The sequence below is a fragment of the Carassius auratus genome, chromosome 11 (genome assembly GCF_003368295.1).
Source record: "Carassius auratus strain Wakin chromosome 11, ASM336829v1, whole genome shotgun sequence".
In the NCBI taxonomy this organism is placed as follows: Eukaryota; Metazoa; Chordata; class Actinopteri; order Cypriniformes; family Cyprinidae; genus Carassius; species Carassius auratus.
The window spans coordinates 18,271,779-18,293,740 of NC_039253.1; the positions used below are offsets into that span (position 1 = coordinate 18,271,779).

The window sequence follows — 21,962 nt, forward strand, 5'->3', positions numbered from 1 at the left end:
AAACTAACTCAAGCTAGCTATAAAAAACAAATGCAATTATTAAAAGGAGAAAAAGAAAACCGCTGCTTGACAATGTTATCCAAACACAATTAGAGGGTGATCGCTTTAAATAGAACCCGCAAACGGACATAGCGAATGGGTGTATTTTTCAACGTTCTACACTAAATATACAGTATAACATCGTTCCACATTAGCCATGAGAGAAGAAACAGCTCTAAAACCCGGGGAACATGTACCAGTAAATACAGCAGATTCTGAAGATGCAGAATTTAAAAAAACGAGGAGGAATGAAGGAGTTCAGACAGGAAACGTTCCGACTGATCTCCGTCTGAACTCTGTTAATCAACACACTCGAACACTGCTTCAGTCGCTCATGTCCATGTCTTCATCTCGCTGGTCTTCACTGTGTCCGTCTGACTCTCCGCGGCCCGCGTCGTCTGCGCTGTCCGCTCGAAGCTCTTTAGCCTGCGGCGACGAGGCGGCGTCTGAGTTCCTCTCGCGCTCTTCCTCGTGCTCGCTGTCGTAGCCCTGCTCCTCCTCGTCGTAGTCCCTGGTCACCTGCGGAACAGAAACACAGCTCAGAAGCCGGACTGGAATGTTGACCTTTGACACCGTTTTTTCAAATCGCACTTTGAGGTGAGAATGCGTAGAGCACTGATGTTCACTGGTTAGTGAATGTAGACAGTGGTACCTTCACATCTCCCTTCTCGCTGTCGGACTTCCTGTCTCTGTCTCGGTCCTTTTCTTTGTCTTTGCTCTTCTTGCTGGAGGAACGTTCTCTTTTGTCCCGATTTCTGTCCCAGTCGTCCTTCCTGTCTCGGTCACGGTCTCTCTCACGGTCTTTGTCCTTCTTTTTCTCCTTCTTGTGTCTGAGAGAGAGAGAGAGTTTTCAGGTTAAAGCAGGTCTGAGGAAGCAGGCGTGATCGTGTAGGAGTGTGTGTGTGTGTGTGTTACCTGCGAGGAGACGGCGAGCGGGACAGTTTCCTCTTGGGAGATCGTGACTTCTTCGGCGACCGAGACGCGCTGCGACTTCTTCTGTGCCGTTTGCTGGAGGAAGAGACATTCGCTGGATCAACATAAGCTCTGATCAGATCTAAACCACGGTAATGTAAACACATTTTTACAAAAAACAATGCAAGAATGATAAATTGTCATTTTTTTTTGAATTTTATACAACTGTTTGGCATTTTCAGGTGAATAAATAAAAAAGTAGAGCTGAAAACTGTCATAATTTGCAACATGTACTAAAATAAATATTTAAACGATAAAAAGACTGCTAATGTAGAAGGTCAAAAACCTTGAAACGGTCAAATATATTAGTCTTGTACAATAGAACGTACATCTGAATGTTATTTAATACATTTTTATTTTAAAATTGGACAATTTTTTTTTTAACAAAAAAAAAAAAGGTTACAATCATTCCATTTTTTAAGTCATTAAATTTAATAAATTTTTAGTCTCCATAAAAATGCAAAAAAATAAATAAACTGAAATAATAGACTTTGGGAACATATAAAACACTTCATAGGGCAAAACAAAAATTCAATGAATTAGGAGTGTGTCCTGAACTATTAAAACTGAATAAGTGAGGGGGAAGCGATCTGATTTGATGGCGCTGGACACTGACCGGCTGGTGCTGCGGGAGCGTCTGGCGCTGCTGTAGCTCTTGGGTGGAGTTTTTGAACGTTTCCTGTTCTTTTCTTCCTTCCTCCGATCTCTACACCAGAAACAAACACAAAGATGGAATGAATCACTGCGCCTCCACAACTAGGCCAGAGAAACCCTGAGCATATATCAGACGCTTGAGACTGGATCTGACCTGGACCTGGAGCGTCTGCTGCGGTCCCTGGAATGAGATCTCCTCCTCTTGGGGCTCTTGGACCTCCTCCTGCTCCTGGAGCGAGATCTCCGTCTGGAATGACTCTTGGAACGCCTGCGATCACAGGAAACTCACATCAGACCACGGTTCATTTCGTTAACGAAAACTATGATGGACAATGTTTGTTTTTATCGAGACTTGAGTCTGCACAAACCTGTGTCTGGAGCGAGACCCGGACCTCCTGCGTCTGGATCTGGACCTGGATCTGGAGCGCTTGCGTTTATCATCCTTCTTACCTGAAGAAACAAACTCGTTAGCACACCGTCCTTCCACTCACACATGCGCATATCTTTGATCTAGCACATCAGTCACTCACTTCCAGGCTCGATGGCTGCGGAGATCAGAGATTGTGCTTCTCTCACTCTCTTCATGGCTTCTTCGATCTCTTTCGAGCCGTCTGCCTTCAGTCCAGGGTTCAGACTCAGCCCCGCGGCGAAGTGATTCAGCCTGAAATCACAGCAGGTTAAAGAAGAGAACCTCGGTTAGAGGAAGGCTCTATGGTTTGTGCAATGAGGAATGAGTTCAGCGTGTCTGTGATCGTTCGGTGTAGTTTTACTAGCTTTTCACCATTTAATTTTAAATAACCATCGTCAAATGCACCCAAACTTAATGCAATTCATGTAAAAACATCAGAAGTTTGGTTTAACTAAAAAAAAAAAAAAAAAACCTTGATGGACTTACTTGGGGTCTATGGACGCCATAAGCTTCATGAGCTGCTCAGCTGACAAAGACTAAGAAGAAAACATCAACGATTAGTAAAGAGTTTAGCAGATCCAGTGTACAAACAGGGCCATAAACGATGGAGCCAAAAGGCGTCAAACCTGAGTGTTTATATTGGGTGCCGCCATGGCCAGAGCTGCCATGGGGTCCAAGTTTGGCCCTCCTAGGCCTCCTAGATGAACGCCACCCATCTGAGGACAGACAAAACATCGGCATTATTACAGCAGTTGTTTCCATTTACTTACTGTCTTGAGCCTTTGGAATATCACAAAAAAACTGGATGGAAACACCAAGATGTGCATAAATTTAAAAAATGTGCATAAACTGAATAATTAGTTTCTAACCTATTTCAGTCCTTTTGATACCAATTCAGCACTTTTGATACTATTTCAGTATTCAGATAGTATTTCAATCATTTCTATCCCATTTCAGTACTTTTGATACCATTTCAAGACTTCTGATAATAATTCAGCACTTTTGATAATATTTTAGTACTTTTGGCACCATTTCAGTATTCTGATAGTATTTCAATCATTTGTATCCCATTTCAGTACTTTTGATACTAATTCAGCACTTTTGATCCCATTTCAGTACTTTTGATACTAATTCAGCACTTTTATTAATATTTGAGTACAATTGGTACCATTCAGTATTCTGATAGTATTTCAATCATTTGTATCCTATTTCAGTACTTTTGATACCAATTCAGCACTTTTGATACCATTTCAGTACTTCTGATAATAATTCAGCACTTTTGATAATATTTGAGGACTTCTGGCACCATTTCAGTATTCTGATAGTATTTCAATCATTTGTATCCTATTTCAGCACTTTTGATACCAATTCAGCACTTTTGGTACCATTTTAGTACTTTAGGTAATATATCAGTATTTTAATAATATTTCTTTACTTGGATGGAAACGGTGCTTTATTCGCAAATATTTTATGCGATATTCCAGTTTTATGCGATATTCCAGTTTTACACGCAAGTTTAATTCAAATCTTTGGATGGAAACTAGAGAGGAGAGCGGCCAATAATCTTGGGTTACACCGATTGACACTCACAGATGGGACGGGGTTGGGTGTCGGGAGGAGTCCGCCTCCTGGCAGCAATCCTGCGACGGCATTGGCTGGAGCCAGCAATGACAGAGCCTTGGATTCGTCAGGAATCACTCCTGCAGGACGGAAACGGCACAATCAGAGCACGCCACGATTCTCACGCCACACACAGCCAAACCCACAAAGTCAAACTTTCTTTTTACATTTGCACTTACATCAGTACTCGCTTTGTCAGAGGAAGCTAACACATGAGGTCCCTTAACAAAAGCATCAAGTGCAAAATACTACAAGAAAAGCAAATGACACTAGACACACTGCCAAGATGTTATCACCTGAACTTGATTTTTTAAGTCATGAACCAAATGTAAGCAAGCACAGCCGGATCTCCACTGGGATGTGCTCTCAAGTTTCATAAGTTGTATAATGAACAAGCGATTCAGGTCGGCTGCTTCGCTATAAAGCACACAGAGACATCAAGATAGACAAAACAGAGTTTATGATTCGGGTGTCAGCATCACATGACAGTTCATCAATCCACTGATGGCATGACTTACCATTACTAATGCAAAAAACATTGCTTTACGGGGCTTTTGCTGGCATTTAAGAGCTAAAGCTGCCGTTACCTGGTCTAAAACAAAATCCTATGGCATAAACTTCCAGCAAAAGCCCATTTTAAACTCTAGACTGTGTGTCAAATGCTGAAGAGGAGATAACTAGAGTTAAATGATAATGAGCGTTTGGTGAGTGCATGGAGTCCATTGGGTGAGCGCCTCTGAAATTAATATTTCAATCCAAACAACAATCATCACTGACACACACATGAGAGAGAGAGAGAGAATAAAGAGAGAGAGAGAGAGAGAGAGAGAGAGAGAATAAAGAGAGAGAGAGAGAGAGAGAGAGAATAAAAAGAGAGAGAGAGAGAAACAGGACAAGCTGCAGAAGACAAAACTGTTGGGTGGCATTTTCTGCTGGGCCTGGTTTACAGGACTTGCAGAACCAGGGAAAAGAACTGGAAAACACAACAACAAAAAACAGAAACGACCGTTAAAAAGCTTCTCAGGCCTTTTTCAGTCATGTGGAGAGGAACAAAAGAACATTCTAGACCTGATTCTTACTCAAAAGCAGAAAATATTAAAGGGAGGTTGGAGAAATATTATAGGGCCCTATGAAATCCATTTCCCACCAAATTCACCTTTTTCTGTTTCTCTTTTTCTAAGTTCAACTTTAACCTTGATGTATTAAGTTATTATGTTTTGAGCCAAATGAAGTGTCTTATTTTTTCTTACCTTGTTTTATTGTCACCATATTCTGCGTTTCAGCCTAATTATTTGAATGCATAAAAACAACTTAACATTTTTAAAACAGACTTATGCTTTTTATTTCATTGTTACATTTTTCTGATTATCAAATGAAGGCATAAAACATTTTTAAATAATGAAAATGAAATCATGGATAAATTATTGTGATTATTCCTTAAAAAGTGAGTTTACTAGTGATGGTAGTATAACGTACATTCTAATGAACAATAGTAATATTTCTATTCTTCACGTGCTTTTATTTTGGCGGGTTGCCTTTAATTTCCTTAAAATTTTATGATGTGATTGTAGTTTTACTCAAATGAAACTTTAAAATGCTCACGAAGTGACTCTCAAAGCAGTTCTGGAGATGTTCATGTATTTAGAGAGACTACAGACTCTGAAATCACTACAGAACATGCACGATTCATATTTAAAGTCTTTTAGCGGTTTAATATTTACAGATACTAGACCTACTTTCGACTCATTCATCCAAACAGAATCCAACAAATTCTGTGTCATTCTGCATACAGTAAATTCAATCTTAATGACCGGATTCAAACAATTTCCGCATCATGGAAATCATAGGGCCCTAATATCAACAATCGCACAGGAAAGCCCTATCATTTACGCGTGCTAAACACTCATGCATAATGCGCTCTTACCGTACTTTATTAGCATGCAATGCAGAAACATTCTTTCAGCCTAAACATTAGTTCTTTGCAATGAATAAAGCAATCGATCTTTGTCTGTGAGCTCAGATGGAGACACAAGAGAGAGGATAATAGTTTACAGCAGGGAAACACGTGGGCCAGCCGCGTTTATTTGTCTACAGGGTCACTCTCAGACATCTGCCGGCTCTGCAATTGCCTTGTTCACTATAAAAATCACACACACAAATGACAAAGAGAAAAGTTTAACAAAAAAAAAAAAAAAAAAGAACTAAACTGGAAAGGCAATGAGTTAAACATCAGCTCCTGCCACTGACATATACACCTGTGGGATTCACTGGCTAATGCCGTCGTCTACACACTGCGAAGGGATCGATCGCACGATGAACGTGAAGATTGCAAAAGAGCGGCACAAACCTTCGGCGAAGGGGACGACGATCAGGGCTCGGTCCACGAACACCGTGTTGGTCAGATGCTGGGACACTCCGACGGACTCCGGCTCGTGGAACTTTACAAAACATACACGTGAAGTCACAGGCAAGGGAGAATCACTGAAAGAAAATATAGATGCTTTTGCGAGATGTACACACAACGTTTAACAACACCTCCTACAGCATTAACACCCAAGACCCGGCTCGGGATTAGATCTGCCGGCTTCGGAGCAGATCGCCAGCGGCCTACCTTCGCTGCAGATATGACCACGCCGGATGTTTTTCGATGGGTGAAAAACAACAAAAGCACAGAACAGAAGTTAGCTAGTAGAGAAACCTACAATCTGCCCGAAGAAATCAGGCATGCATTTGTGTTCCTGAGCCTAAAACAGGGTTTCTGCAGGATACATTGGGCGTTCAAAACAAAAACGGAAAACTTGAGGGATGAAAAACGTTTAATCGCATTAAAAAGAAAAAAAATCCTGGTTAGGGTTCGGACAATAAATAGATGCATCGCAATTCGTGGATCAATTCTGAGACTTTCGGAATACATCGCGACTCTCTCTGGAATCGATTCTGAGCTTAGTTTCTAACAGCAGATGGCGCTCTAAGCTAGTTTTTAACTGCACACTCAAAAACTCACGAAGAAAAGCGTTTGTGCGTTGAGCGGTAAGTGTTTAAATGTACTTGCACATCAGCTTTTATGATGCGATATTAATGTAAACAGCCCGCTGTGAAAATCCTCGTAATTTGCTTAAACCTTTTCCAACTTTATGAATTATTATTTTTATGTTCAAGTGGTGCGTGTAAGGAACTGGAAGCAGAATACGTCTGTTTCTAAGCACGTAACGCCATCTACTTTTCAAAACTAAGCTTAGAATCGATTCAAGAGAGAATTACGATGCCTTCAGAAAATCTCAGAAACATTTTTCGATTTGCGTTGCATTGATTGATTTATTGTTTGAATACAGAAATGTACTGGGACAACACTAGTATGCGTACAGTCACATCGCCACCTAATGGTCTGGTTTGAATACAGTATTTTTTGTAATTTCCAAGAATCTGTGTAAACAAGGATCAATTTTCTATTTTTAGTACCATAAAACTATTTCAATTTTTTTAAATCTCTCTGCGCACAAACACTCATATGTGAAATTTTACTGCACCGTCTGATCACTGCAAAAAACCTGATGGTTTTCCCTTCAGTATTTTTTCTTATTTTTAAGTACTAATATTTTAAAATCAGATTCTCAGAAAACAAAACTTCGTATGACCATAATTTAAGGATGTTTAGATATTAGTACTGAAAAAACAAGATACCAATACTGATGAAGAGATTAATTTCTTGCATTTATGCCACGACTTTATGCTAAAATCTGAATCTTTAATTTGTAAAAGTTAGAAATAACGCTTGTTACCCTGCAGAAACCCTGCGCGAACAGAGCCGTGCGTCGGTTTGATGACGCACACACGCAACAAGGCGTGACGCAATGCTCTTTATACAATAAAACGAAGCTAGTGTTAAAATAAATGCACCAAATTTCAGTTATTAGTGTTTTAACCGTCATAATTCATCCCGAGGAGCTCACACGTAGCTTAGCTAATGATGAATAAACACGTGGTACGTTACTGTTAGAAACACGAACTGCAGTAAGATATATCCGTGTGTACAGCTCTATCCTTATTAAACACGCTTATTTCGATGTTTTTTTTTTCTTGGAGGAGCATGTTTTGGAACATTTCTACTCACTCTGGAGGAAAGAGTCTGAGCTCGTCGATGGTTCCGATGAAGCCGAACAGGGTTCGCATCTGCTCCGCGGTGCTGCTCGGCGACACGTTCGTCACCTGGATCACACTGGTGCTGGACGTCATTGTGGCTCCGTTTTATGGCGAACGTCGACCGAAAGGCATTTAAATCTGACCGATTGCTCGGTTTTCTCTCGGTTTCTCCTCAGTGAAGGCCTGCTGTCTCACGCTAATGGCGATCGTGCTGCGGCGGGAAGCGCACGCTCATCAGAACATGGCGGCGCAAGGGGAAGATTTCAAAATAAAAGCTCGACAGAGCCAGAGCGACAGTTTTCAAAATACAAGTCCTTATACTCCAGTAGACGTGTCCTAGAAATGTTCTGTTTCAAATTAAAAGTCTGCAAACACCGAGAGTAACGCGCTTAAGTGTCATGAAATGTGTAACAACATTTTCTTTTTCTAATTTTCTTTATGTAACGTATGTTTTATGGTTATAGCAGGAAAGGTGTTTTCTCGAGATTCATTTTAAAATGCAACTCACATTTTACTTCCGTTAAAATTAATAACATATTATATTGTTACTATTATTATCATGTCATATACGTTTACCTTATATCAAGCAATGAATTGTTTTTTATTTTTATGGTTCTAGTTTTAGTAACTATGCTGTATATTATATTATATTACCATTATCAAACATGCATAACACAATAAATATTTTGGGCTTGTCATCAACCAAAAGCCTTTAAGATTAACTTTATATACACACACTGTCTTTGTGTGCAATATTTGACATTGTAAATGCCTTAACAAAATAAATAAAATGCATTACAAACCATCGATAGTTTTACAATTTATAAGTCACTAAAGACAGGAAAAAATCGGTTTAAATGTTTTTTGATGTCTTGTTTTGTACAAAGTAGCGCGTGTACATCCGGTGTGTCAGTGCCGCGGGCGGAAGTCGTCACTCCTTGTCAGCAGACAGGAAATGGAGAGTGAAGGGGCCTCATCGATACATTAGCAGCGGTGTTTGTGATCGATTACTCTGTTGATGGTGGACTGGAGCTGATGAACGGAACCCATGGAGCCCCATGAGGAGAAGCCCATCATCTACACGATGGAGAACAAGCCCATAGTGACCTGTGAGTGTGTGTGTGAGTGTGAGTGTGTGTGTGAGTGTGTGTGTGTGTGTTCTGACAGCACTGCTGCTCGCTCACATATTCACACAGTCTGTATTTGTTCTGATTGATCACCGATTCATTCTGTCTTCATGAGCGATACTTCATCTGATTCATGATGCGAGATATTCCTCAAATCATCATAGAAATCATCAAAGAAATCATCATAGAAATCATGACCTATCAGAGAGTTTGACAATTATTCTGAGTCTGTTAGCGCGAGTTAAACCTCGAACGAAACGTTCGATGAATCGGTTCTTATCCATGAATCGGTTTGAATAAATCACGCGATAATTAATTAATAGTTTCTTGAAATATCAGAGAATTTTAAAATCATATCGAGTGTATATTTTGCAGATTATCTCTTATTGTATTGTTGCTTGTGTCGAGTAAAACCCTAAACGAATCGCTCACTTGAATCAGTTCACACCTATGAATCGGTTCGAATGATTGGTATAAATATATTCTCGAATAGCTCTTGTAAATGTCAGATTAAGATTAAAATCATAGTGGGCAGATATATGAACATATGTGAGATATAAATACAGTTCATCTGCTCTGGAGTGAGTTCTGCACATTATGAGCGAAAATACACCATCAGCACTCTTAAAGGGGAAGTATCTTGTGTTAATTTCAGCTACATCAGTAATTTAGTATCAAGATCATATCATATCAGGGTGTGTGTGTGTGTATGTGTATGTGTGAGAGAGAGAGAGTGTGTGTGTTTGTGAATGTGTGAATTGAGCGCTGCAGTATATACTTTATATTTGTATGTGTTTGTGGTTTCACCATGACATTAAGGATTAAACTTCAGTCTGGTAACTTGTGTGTGTGTGTGTATGTGTGTGTGTGTGTGAGCAGGTGCGGGCGATCAGAACCTCTTCACGTCTCTGTACGGTTCCCTGACCCAGCAGCTGCCCAGAGAACCCATGGAGTGGAGGAGGTGTGTTATACACGTCATGAGGGGCGGGGCCTGGTTCTGTGCATCAGCTGTTGATTGGATGTTGAGATGTGGGTGTGGCTCGGTGTGAGCTTGAGGGGCGGGGTTTAACAGCACCGAATTCTGTTTAAACATGAATAAAACTAAGCTTATGCAAAGATGAATCATTCACAGTATGATGCTTTTAGATAATAGATTGCATTAGAAAGTCTCAATTAGGATGTCGGGAGGTTTTTAATATATTAGTACGGAAAGACTAGAATTGCGACATTTTGACAATTAAACTTGAAAATGTTATTAAACATAAAGCATAAATCATGTTTTATTAGTAGTTTTATAGTTTGATGTGTTACTGTAGATATTGCCCTACACAAATCATATAGTATTAATTTTATTTATGCAGGCCTTTAAAAAAAAGTCTTAAATCTGAGTTTAAAAATCCTGCAGAAACCCTGAATAAGGAAGCGCTCTCCGTCACATGACCTTGGGAAACCCAGTCATTAAGCTCTTCCGGTTTAGAAAGGGCCAGATAATGTGTGTGTGTGTGTGTGTAACCTGTGTGTTTCTCGTCTCAGGTCGTACGGACGAGCACCGAAGATGATCTATCTGGAGGCTAATTTTGTCCAGTTTAAGGAGGAGCTGCTTCCTAAAGAGGGGAATAAAGCTCTGCTGACGTTCCCCTTCCTGCACATCTACTGGACCGACTGCTGCGTGAGTCTGGCGTTTGACCTCATAGCTGTGTCCTAAATGAGATTCAGTTTTAGTAGATTAGTTTGTCGTCCAGCACGAGTCTAATAGTCCCATTCCTAAAGGAAGCAGGAAGTGTCCATCATTCAACAGCTTCATCTGAGTACTGCATAAGTTACACTTTTCATAGAGTAAGTCACACCGGGTTAAACTTGTATTATTGGAAAGAAAAAAAACAGTTGCGTATTAAAATTGCATTGGTGTATAAGACAATCCAGAAATAATTGAAAATGAAAGTGCAAAATGTGTGAAACTAATTTAAATAATAGTGTCATTTATTATATGCAATGTTTATCATAAATGCCAAGCCACAAATAATTTGTTAAGAGTGAAACTGAAACTGCTGGCGTGTGAGAAATGCACTACACAAATAAACATGGGCTCACGTGTCTCTATTATTCAACACAAATACTAATGTTTTATGTCCTTGATGTCGCTGTTTTTAAAAAAATTAAATAAAACTTTTTTTTATAGCATTTATATTTAAAAAGTATTAATTAAAAAAATAAAACCATGACAAATATAATTTATTTTTATAAACAATAAAACAACTACTTAAAAAATGAATACAATTATACAAATAAATGTTTTAAATAATATATAATTTAATAAATAAAATTTCTTGAGATACAATCTTAAGAATATCTTTGGGATATATATTTATAAATAATTACTTAATAATTAAAACCGTTGGCATTAATTACATTTTACAAAAATAAGGGTTTTTTTTTCAGTTGAAAAATTTTGGTAATATCCTAATGTTTTAGTCTATTTTTGTGGAGAAATGTCTGAGCTTGTTTGCTCATATCTAATTCTTGTTTATCTGTCATTTTGTAAATATACTATGATAAGTTGAGTGCATTGCATTGTGGGATACAGATTCTGTGCAGTGTGATCTGTTGCACATGATCTTGTATCATTGGTGTTCAATACATTCAGAAGATTAACATTCTACACACTGCTGTCTTAAAAACAGTCGTTAATTTGACATTCAGAGATGTATTGTATTGTGTGCGTGAGAGTGTGCATGTGAGTGCGTGTGAGACTGAGTGTATGTGCGAGAATATGACTGTGCGTGAGAGTGTGCATGTAAGTGAGAGTGTGCGTGACATTGTGCGTGAGAGTATGCGTAACTGTGAGAATGTGCCTGAGAGTGTGCGTGTACGTGAGAGTGTACGTGAGAGTGTGCGTGAGAGCGTGCGTGAGAGCGTGCGTGAGAGCGTGCGTGAGAGTGTGCGTGAGAGTGTGCGTGTGTGTGAGTGTGTGCGTGAAAGTGAGAGTGTACGTGAGAGTGTGCGTGACATTGTGCGTGAGAGTGTGCGTGACTGTGAGAATGTGCGTGAGAGTGTGCGTGTACGTGAGAGTGTGCGTGACATTGTGCATGAGAGTATGCGTAACTGTGAGAATGTACGTGAGAGTGTGCGTGAGTGTGTGCGTGTACGTGAGAGTGTGCGTTAGAGTGTGCGTGTGTGTGAGAGTGTGCGTGAGAGCGTGCGTGTGCATGAGAGTGTGCGTGTGTGCGTGTACGTGAGAGTGTGCGTGACATTGTGCGTGAGAGTGTGCGTGACTGTGAGAATGTGCCTGAGAGTGTGCGTGTGCGTGAGAGCGTGCGTGTGCGTGAGAGTGTGCGTGTGTGTGAGAGTGTACGTGAGAATGTGCGTGAGAATGTGCGTGACTGTGAGAGTGTGCGTGACTGAGAATGTGCGTGAGAGTGTGCGTGTGTGTGAGAGTGTACGTGAGAATGTGCGTGAGAATGTGCGTGTGTGTGAGAGTGTGCGTGACATTGTGCGTGAGAGTGTGCGTGACTGTGAGAATGTGCCTGAGAGCGTGCGTGTACGTGAGAGTGTGCGTGTGTGTGAGAGTGTACGTGAGAATGTGCGTGAGAGTGTGCGTGATAGTGTGCGTGTGTGTGAGAGTGTGCGTGAAAGTGTGCGTGTACGTGAGAGTGTGCGTGACATTGTGCGTGAGAGTGTGCGTGAGAGTGTGCGTGAGAGTGTGCCTGAGAGTGTGCGTGAGAGTGTGCGTGAAAGTGTGCGTGTACGTGACATTGTGCGTGAGAGTATGCGTGACTGTGAGACTGTGCCTGAGAGTGTGCGTGTGTGTGAGAGTGTGCGTGAGAGAATGCGTGAGAGTAAGAGTTGTTCGGATTCCGATACTAGTATCAGAAATATCACAGATACCACAACAAATTCTGGCATCAGCGAGTACATGAACCCATATACCGATCTGATGCCATTTTCTTAAACTAGACCTAGTTATGACCATTAGCTTCGCCTCACCGCTGCACGGTTCTTCTTCACTGCTCAGAATGCATTGCAAAAACAGGAAGTTGTGCTGTGTTGCCACATGCAACCCCTGTTTAGAGCAGGGAAGAAGAAATGAAAACGGGTCAGCAGTATGTAATTAAACAGCGACTAGGGATGCCACAAGTACTGGCACTTCACTACCAAGTCGGTGCTGAAAATAAAAAAATGTGATGATACCGGCGTCTCTGTATTACCGGTAGTAAGTTACCGACTCCCGAGTATACTCGGTACCTGCAGCTGCGTTCAGTTGCTTCCGTGTTAGTTTAAGCACAGGTCTCCAGACTGTAGCCGAATATATACTAGTGTCTGTGAATATTAAACTGCAAAATACAATTTAAATATTACTCCTGCAAATTAGATTTTTGGCTGCATTTGAAGTTCTTTTTCGCTTAAGAAAAAAAAGATATTACTGTCAAATTCATGTCAGATAATAAAAATACTGTAATAAATACAGTAGTTCACCATGTATTTGTTCATGATTTATTAAGCGATAAGTCTGAAGCACACCATAAAATAATTCTAGCAATTCATACAGGACTAGTAGTATATACAGATACACACCCAGTTATCGGATCAGTACTCGGTATCAGCCGATACCCTGAGCCCAGGTATCGGAATCGGTATCGGGAAGAGAAAAAGGGTATCGGAACATCTCTAGTGAGAGTGTGCATATGCGTGAGTGTGTGCGTGAGAGTAAGTGTGCGTGTGTGAATGTGTGCGTGAGTGTAATACTGCATGAGTGTCAGACTGTGCGTCAGAGTGTGCGTATCTGGAGAGTGTGAGTGGGCATGAGAGTGTAAGACTGCACGTGAGTGTGCGTGTGAGTATGGGTGTGAGACCGTGCGTGAGAGTATGTGTGAGTGTGCGTGAGAGTGAGTCTGCATGAGTGTGTGCGTGAGAGTTGGAGTGTGCGTGAGATTGAGTATGCCTAACACTGAGTGCACATGAGCGTGAGTGTGTGTGTGCTCGTAAGTGTGAATGAGAGTGTGAGTGTGCGTGAGAGTATGAGCGTGAGAGTATGCATGAGTGCGTGAGTGTGCGTGAGAGTATGCGTTAGTGTGTGTGAGTGAGAGTGTGAGTGCGCGTGAGAGTGCGCGTGAGTGTGTGTGAGAGTGAGAGTGCGCGTGAGTGTGTGTGAGTGAGAGTGTGAGTGCGCGTGAGAGTGTGATTGAGTGTGTGTGAGTGAGAGTGTGAGAGTGCACGTGAGTGTGAGTGAGAGTGCGCGTGAGTGTGCGTCAGTGTGTGTGAGTGAGAGTGCGCGTGAGTGTGCGTGAGTGAGAGTGTGAGTGCGCGTGAGTGTGCGTGAGTGAGTGTGAGTGAGAGTGTGCATGAGTGTGTGCATGAGAGTGCGTAAGTGCGAGTGTGTGTTAGTGAGTGTGTGTTAGTGAGAATGAGTGTGCGTGAGTGTATGGTTGTGAGACTGCGTGTGTGTATGCGTGAGTGTGAGACTGCGTGAGTGTGTGCATGAGAGTGGGAGTGTGATAAGTTAGTGTCTCTTTGTCTGTGTGTGTGAGATTGTTCATGTGTAAGAGTGTGTGTGTGTGTGTGTGTGCGTGTGTGCGCGTGTGCGCGTGTATGAGTGAATGCGTGAGTGTCTGTCAGTGTGTCTGTGTGAGATTGTGAACTAATGAACAGAAGTGTGACATGACTGCATCTGTAATATTAACGTCCCTGTAAATGATTTATTTTAAGTGTTTTTAATCGTTAAGTGTGTGTGTGTGTGTGTGTGTCAGGACACGGAGGTGTACAAGGCGTCAGTGAAGGAGGACATGCAGCGCTGGCAGGCCGCTCTCCGTCTCCACGGATCGGTGGATTGGCTCATCGCGGTGGTGGAGAGCGACAACAAGAAGAAGAACAAGACCAACATCCTGCCACGCACCTCCATCGTCGACAAGATCCGCAACGACTTCTGCAACAAGCAGAGCGACAGGTGAGCGGCGGAAATAGCTCCTGATCCCAGCATGCTCTGCTCTCTGATGCAGCAGCTGTCTGTGCGTTCACAGCCGATGATTACTTTACACACACAGCGTCTCAATCAACACACAGGCACAGCAACAGAAAAAAAACAGGCTTAAATATAATTCTTATATATTTTTATTTCAGGAAATTATAAATGTAATAGATAAGAAAATAAAAACAGTACTTTTAATTACATTTTACAATAAATGTAATTAAATAATAACAAATCTTTAGTAAATGTATCTAACATTTTTAATAAAGAAATCACATTGAACCCTTGAGCTGAATGAAGAAACTCAACACATCCGTCTTTCAGATTTTTTGCATATTTTAACAAGACAAAGCCACAGTCAATGAAAGCATGTGAATCTTGATTAGCTCTGGCAGTGTGTGTAATGTGTGTGTGTGTGTGTTGCATGTGTGTCCAGGTGTGTGTCTCTGTGCGACCCGCTGAAGGAGTCGTCCCGCTCGCAGGAGTCCTGGAGCTCGTTCCTCACCAAGCTGCGCACGCTGCTGCTCATGTCCTTCACCAGGAATCTGGGACGCTTCGAGGACGACATGAGGACGCTGCGAGAGAAGCGCACCGAGCCCGGCTGGAGCTTCTGCGACTACTTCATGGTGCAGGTGTGCGCTCACGAGAACTGACAAAAAGTACTTTCTTTTTATTCACAACCAAGACGACAATAAGGTCAAGATAGATAACTATGACACGATGCAATTTCCTTGGTGATAAAAGGCTAAAATAGAAGCAAAAAATAATGGTTTGTTCAGGGGACAATATTTGTCTGAGATACAACTATTTTAAAATCTGGAATCTGAGGGATGCAAAAAAATCTAAATATTGAGAAAATCATCTTTAAAGTTGTGCAAATGAATTCTTAGCGATGCATATTACTAATCAAACATTAAGTTTTGATATATTTACAGTAAGAAGTTTACTAAATATCTTCATGGAACATGATCTTTACGTAATATCCTAATGATTTTTGATATAAAAGAGAAATGCATAATTGTGACTCATACAGTGTAATGTTGTCTGTTTCTACAAATATACGTCTGTGACACTGATGACTGCTTCTGTGTGTTGATCAGGAGGAGCTGGCGTTTGTGTTCGAGATGCTGCAGCAGTTTGAAGACGCTCTGGTCCAGTATGATGAGCTAGACGCTCTCTTCACGCAGTATGTGCTCAACTCTGGCGCTGGAGGTAAACCCTCGTCTGTTTAAATAACTTTAAACCCTTATTGTGTTATTAATAATGCATCACTGTGTAAAGTTACAATGTATGTACATATATTTGTTCATTCAATTCTTCTATCTAGTGCACTTTAAGAGTTAGGAATACATGTTCTTAACTAAGAAACCTGAAGTCAGAGTAAAGTGAGTGAATTGACTGAAGTTTAAAAGAGACTCGAGCTTCTTTTTATTAGTGATCTCCTGTCTCTGTCTAAATGACAGTCACACTGGGCTTTGAGGAACACAAACTCTTTACAAGAGAATAATAATGACAATTTTATCAAATATATATTTATATTAAATTTAAGTAAAATTATAAACAATATCACTTTATTTAAATGATAAAAATTAAATAATTAAAATATATAGTTACAAAAGTTTATCAAAAATTATCAAAATAATTTTAAAAGACTTTTGGATTTTATGGATGTTCTCCATCACGTTAGTACAGAAAGATTATTAAAATAAAGTGAACATTATATTTTTATGTTTTGTATACTTTCTCATACTTTTAATTTTATATTTATTATATAAATTATATTTTAAGTAAAATGACATTAATAAAATAAACTATTAAAATAATTTTTTTAGAAATACTTAAAAAATAAATTATTAAGATTTATTTCATTAAAATATTTTAAATATACATGAAATTATAAAAAAGAAGAAATATTTTTCTTTTTAATAGGAAGTCATTGGAATGATGTGTACCCATGAAATGCTCACAATAGAGAAGGGAAGGAAGTAAATGGAGATAGTGTCTGAGCAGGTTTGACTGGTCGTGTGTGTGTGTGTGTGTGTGTGTGTGTTCAGACGTGCTAACTGGCTGGGCTCGTTCTGTGCACCGGTGCGGAGCTGGAACGGACTGCTGCTGCGGCGGCCCATCGACATGGAGAAGCGTGACCTGATCCAGAGAGGAGAGGCCAGTCTGCTGGACCTGCGCAGCTATCTGTTCTCTCGCCAGTGTACGCTGCTCATCTTCCTGCAGAGACCCTGGGAGGTGACGGCCCGCGCGCTCGAGCTGCTGCACAACTGTGTGCAAGAGCTGCGGCTGCTGGAGGTGTGTGTGTGTGTTTCACCCGCCGTTTACACGCTGCTGGCTGTGGAGCCTTCAGGTGGTTTGGGGCATGTTTCAGGACGTTTCAGATGTGTTTGGGCAGTGTTTAAGGTTTTTTGGGGCATGTTTTAGATGTTTGGGCCCTGTTTCAATTGTTCTGGGGCATTTCACATGTTTTGGACATGTTTTGGGGTGTGTTTTAGATTTTTGGGGCCTGCCCCGTGTTTGGGGCGTGTTTCAGACATGTTTGGGGCATGTTTGTGCTGTTTTTGGGGCGTGTTCGAGGTGTATTTGGGGTGTTTCGATGTGTGGGGAGTGTTTGAGGTGTATTTGGGGTGTTTAGATGTGTGGGGCATGTTCGAGGTGTATTCGGGGCGTTTCGGATGTGTTTGGGGAGTGTTCGAGGTGTATTTGGGGCGTTTCGGATGTGTTTGGGGCGTGTTTGATGTGTATTTGGGGCGTTTCGGATGTGTTTGGGGCGTGTTTGAGGTGTATTTGGGGCGTTTCGGATGTGTTTGGGGCGTGTTTGAGGTGTATTTGGGGCGTTTCGGATGTGTTTGGGGCAGGTTCGAGGTGTATTTGGGGCGTTTTGGATGTGTTCGAAGCGGGTTCAAGGTGTATTCGGGGCGTTTCGGATGTGTTTGGGGCGTGTTTGAGGTGTATTTGCGGCGTTTTGGATGTGTTCGGGGCGGGTTCGAGGTGTAATTGGGGCGTTTTGGATGTGTTTGGGGTGTGTTGGAGGTGTATTTGGGGCGTTTTGGATGTGTTCGGGGCGGGTTCGAGGTGTAATTGGGGGCGTTTTGGATGTGTTTGGGGCGTGTTTGAGGTGTATTTGGGGCGTTTCGGATGTGTTCGGGGCGGGTTCGAGGTGTATTTGGGGCGTTTTGGATGTGTTTGGGGCGTGTTGGAGGTGTATTCGGGGCGTTTCGGATGTGTTTGGGGCGTGTTGGAGGCTGATGCGTGTGTGTGCTGCAGGTGTCTGTGGTCAGCGGTGCTCTGGACTGCTGGGTGTTTCTCAGCTGTCTGGAGGTCCTGCACCGGATCGAGGGATGCTGTGACCGCAGCCAGCTGGAGGCTAACTCGTCTCACACCGTGGGCCTGTGGACCTACGCCACGGAGAAGGTACAGATCAGACACACGGCTAAAACACTCGAGGGCATGTGACAGTGGCCCGTTTGGGCGTATTTCTTCAATCTTGTGTATTTATTGGCAGCTGAGGTCTCTGGGCGATCTGTGCGGTCTGGTGTCCGAGAACGGCCCGAACTCTGAAGACCTGAACAAAACCGTCGATCTGCTGGCTGGTCTGGGAGCAGAGAGACCCGAAACGGGTAATTATGATGAAATAACTCATCATTTTCCATTATCCTTATTGTATTACATGTTTGATACTACTCCGATTTATCAACTATTATATACATGCAAACATATATGTGCAATATAAATATATTTAAACACACAAGAAGTCTCATTGAGGGTGCTTTTATGTGATCAAAAATACAGTAAAGATTTTGAAATATTGCAATGTAAAATGTGACACTGAAGAATGCAGGAATGATGCTGAAAATCCAGCTTTGATCACAGAAATAAATTACAGTTTAACAGAGATTCACATAGAAAACAGCTATTGGAAATTATAATAATATTTCATAGTTTTTTTTTTTATATTTTTGGTCAAATAAATGCAGCCTTGATGAGCAGAAGAGACTTTGGAGAACATTGAAAATCATAACAATTCCAAGCATTTGACTGGTAGTGTGTGTATAAATAAAACCCATCACTAACGAGGAGATGGAGCAGCTCAGATTGAGTTTCAGTGGTTGAAGCGCGTCTGTAATGTGTTTGTCATCTGCGTGTCTCAGTGAACAGTCCTCAGAGTCCCTATAAGAAGCTGAAGGAGGCGTTATCGTCCGTGGAGGCCTTCGAGAAACACTATCTGGTGAGCGTCCAGTCTCCAGTCTGTGAGGTTTATTTTAGTGCTGTGATCACTGGGTTTATTTTGGCTCATGGTTTGTGCGTCTGATCAGGAGCTGTCTCACGCCGCTATGGAGATGTACAGAGCGATCGGGCGTCTGCGTTCGGCTCGGCTGGTGGGGAAGAGTCTGGCCGAGTTCTACATGTGAGCACCGTTTAACATCACAGAAACACGTCTGAGGGAGGAAACAAGTCTCAATATGGAGAAAATCATCTTTAAAGTTGTTCAAATGAAGTTCTTAGCAATGCATATTACTAATCAAACATGAAGTTCTGATATATTTACAGTAGGAAGTTTACTAAATATCTTCATGGAACATGATCTTTACTTAATATCCTAATGATTTTTGGCATAAAAGAGAAATGTATAATTTTGACCCATACAATGTAATGTTGTCTATTTCTACAAATATACCTGTGCTACTGTTAATGTGTGTGTGTGTGTGTGTGTTTGTGTGCAGGAGGAAGGGTGACCCTCAGAGCGCTGAGGACTTCCTGCTGGATTCTCTGAAGTCATACGTGTCTGAGAGCTGGAGTCTGCCGATCACACACACACGCAAACAGATCGCTGAGTGTCAGAAACAGCTGCAGAAGATGGACGAGTATCCTTTACTCACAGTTTTATATTTAAATACTTTATTTTTGTCATTTATTTATATTTACTAAATACTAATAATTAATATTAAATATTTTTAATAAATTATTTTAAATAAATTTTTAATATATATATTTTTTTAATATTTAATATAAAATAAATTATTTATTTATAAATTAATTTTTAATTTTATTTATTTTATTTTAAGTTATAAGTGTGTGTCAGCTGTGGGTGTGTGTGGTTTCTTTGACCGTGTGTGTAGATACCTGCAGACCAGTGCTCTTCTCGCCAGCGACACAAACCTGAGCGATGAAGAGAGGAAACACTTCTGCCAGGAGATCCTGACCTTTGCCAGCCAGACCACAGAGGGCAAAGGTCAACAGAAAGGTCAGCTTGTGTTCGGAGTGTGTTTGTTACCCACGGTCACAGCTAAACCTGACAAAAACACTATCAAAGGACCAGAAGCGTACACTTTATTCCAGGTCTCATTTAAATAATGATGAAAATAAGTCATTTTTAAGTAATTATAAATAATAACATATTTATTTTTTAAATATATTATAAAAGCATAGATTAAATAATAATAAAAATAGAATTATTGTTCTATCAGAAGTGTGTTGAAAACCATATCACAGAAATGATATGGCGATATAAATTGATATTGAGTTATTGTCCAGTCCTATGTCTAGTTAGGACAAACACTACGAGTAACATGGAAGAAGATAGAGTTTTATGGCGTGTCGCATGTTAATCGTGTGTTTCTGGACAGATGCGTGTGTGGCTCTGAGCATGAGCTCCTTCACTCGGCTGCAGGAGCTGTGTTTTCGTCCGTCCTCGGCGCTGGTGCACGTGAGCGCCGCCCTGCTGCTGGAGCTGCGTCTCTGCAGTCTGATGCCCTCCCTGTGACGCTGGAGCACATCTCCGCCAGCATACACTTCACAGAGGAGCAGCCGGGCTCCACGGCTCAGAAACGAGCCGCTCAGAACCCCGACAGCACCGTGACCTTCCCCACGGCCAGCCCTGCGTCTGCGTCTGCGCTCGAGCTCTGCGAGATCCTGGAGAACAGTCCGTCTGATAACGCTCTGAGCTCCGCCGGCCTGGCCTGCAGGAACATGCACCTGCTGATGCGCCGGAACGACAGCACCTCCTCGCTGGACACACCTAACACCGCACTGACTGCACTCACTCTGGAGGACGGAGCACAGATGCTGAGGACCAGTGATGTCACGCTGTTGCCTGGCAACAACAGCATCGTCTTCACCGCACCTGTGAGAAGAGCAGTTTCATCAGATCAGATTACAGCAGAGATTCCAAACTGGTGAAATCGCTCATGAAGAATCTAAAAAATACAAAGAAATATATAATATTATATATATATATATATAATATATATATATATACTATATATGTTGAATCAGAAAAATTGCACCTTTTAATATTCAATAATTTACAAATAAAAACATTCAAAATAAAACACTTCAGATTTAATAGTAAAAGTATAAAATTAAAATGTAAAAATGTAAAATATATATTTTTAAATGTTTACTAAAATAAAATAAATCATAAAATGTAAAATAAAAAAAATATTTTAGATTTTTTTAAATTAATTGTAAAAAAAAAAAAAAAAAACACTTGCTAAAAATAATTATATCTAAAAATTTAAAATAAGATAATTTAAATCATAAAGTAAAATTAAAATGTGTAATTTTAAATTAAAACTTAAATGAAACTTACTACAAATTAAAACATGAAAATGTAAATCTTTTTTTTTTTTTTATACCTATATATAATGTGCCCACTGACCAACATTTTAAAAAATTGTGAATGTTAAATTATAGAAATATTAACTTAAAATATCAGGGGAGACTTCAAGTAAATATTTAATGTCAAATAAGTTCAGCTGACAAAAAGTTTTGGGAATCTCAGGCTTACAGGGTAAACATGTTATAAACACCATATTTGTGTGTAATTTCATACATATTTTTAAAAAGACTGAATGTGTGATTTTGTCAGACTCAGAAGCCAGGTGTGTACACTCTCCGGCAGCTGTGTGCGACGCTGGGCCGAGTGCAGTTCATTCTGCCTCATCTTTACCCTGTGGTTCAGTATGAGGTTTACTCTCAGGAGCCCTCAGCTCAGCATCAGCCGCTCACAGGTCAGTGAGAGAGAGAGAGA

At 40.8% G+C, this 21,962-nt stretch overlaps 2 protein-coding genes across 3 annotated transcripts; one reads left to right on the plus strand and one right to left on the minus strand.

The window, feature by feature from the left end:
* LOC113111283 (serine/arginine-rich splicing factor 11-like) lies at window positions 1-8,084 on the minus strand. Of its 2 annotated transcripts, XM_026275898.1 has the most exons (12): window positions 7,806-8,084; window positions 6,042-6,175; window positions 3,665-3,774; window positions 2,701-2,790; window positions 2,561-2,610; window positions 2,196-2,326; window positions 2,034-2,115; window positions 1,820-1,933; window positions 1,628-1,717; window positions 955-1,047; window positions 692-869; window positions 1-558 (listed from the first exon to the last, which is right to left on the minus strand). In XM_026275898.1, the coding sequence occupies exons 1-12, from the start codon at window positions 7,925-7,927 to the stop codon at window positions 364-366; spliced, it is 1,389 nt and encodes a 462-aa protein (XP_026131683.1). In that variant the 5' UTR covers window positions 7,928-8,084; the 3' UTR covers window positions 1-363. The 2 variants fall into 2 exon arrangements, with proteins under 2 accessions (XP_026131683.1, XP_026131684.1); XM_026275899.1 differs by lacking the exons at window positions 6,042-6,175; window positions 7,806-8,084 and adding an exon at window positions 3,991-4,323.
* A 662-nt stretch (window positions 8,085-8,746) lies between these two features.
* On the plus strand, window positions 8,747-21,950 carry LOC113110611 (trafficking protein particle complex subunit 10-like). The gene is given in 16 exon segments (XM_026274723.1): window positions 8,747-8,943; window positions 9,841-9,922; window positions 10,495-10,630; window positions 14,706-14,902; window positions 15,360-15,555; window positions 16,024-16,145; window positions 16,978-17,224; window positions 18,197-18,343; window positions 18,435-18,549; window positions 19,081-19,157; window positions 19,246-19,337; window positions 19,654-19,794; window positions 20,050-20,174; window positions 20,557-20,682; window positions 20,685-21,055; window positions 21,801-21,950. Coding segments are annotated over 16 exon segments (2,385 nt in total). The 5' UTR covers window positions 8,747-8,882.
* The last annotated feature ends 12 nt before the right edge of the window (window positions 21,951-21,962 follow it).

Coding starts and splice junctions, on each gene's coding strand:
- LOC113111283 (XM_026275898.1), bottom strand. CDS start 7,927: ATGACGTCCAGCACCAGTGTGATCCAGGTGACGAACGTGTCGCCGAGC. Junction 3,775..6,041: donor CGTCGTCCCCTTCGCCGAAG/GTTTGTGCCGCT, acceptor TCCGTCCTGCAG/GAGTGATTCCTGACGAATCC. Junction 2,611..2,700: donor CACCCAATATAAACACTCAG/GTTTGACGCCTT, acceptor TTTTCTTCTTAG/TCTTTGTCAGCTGAGCAGCT.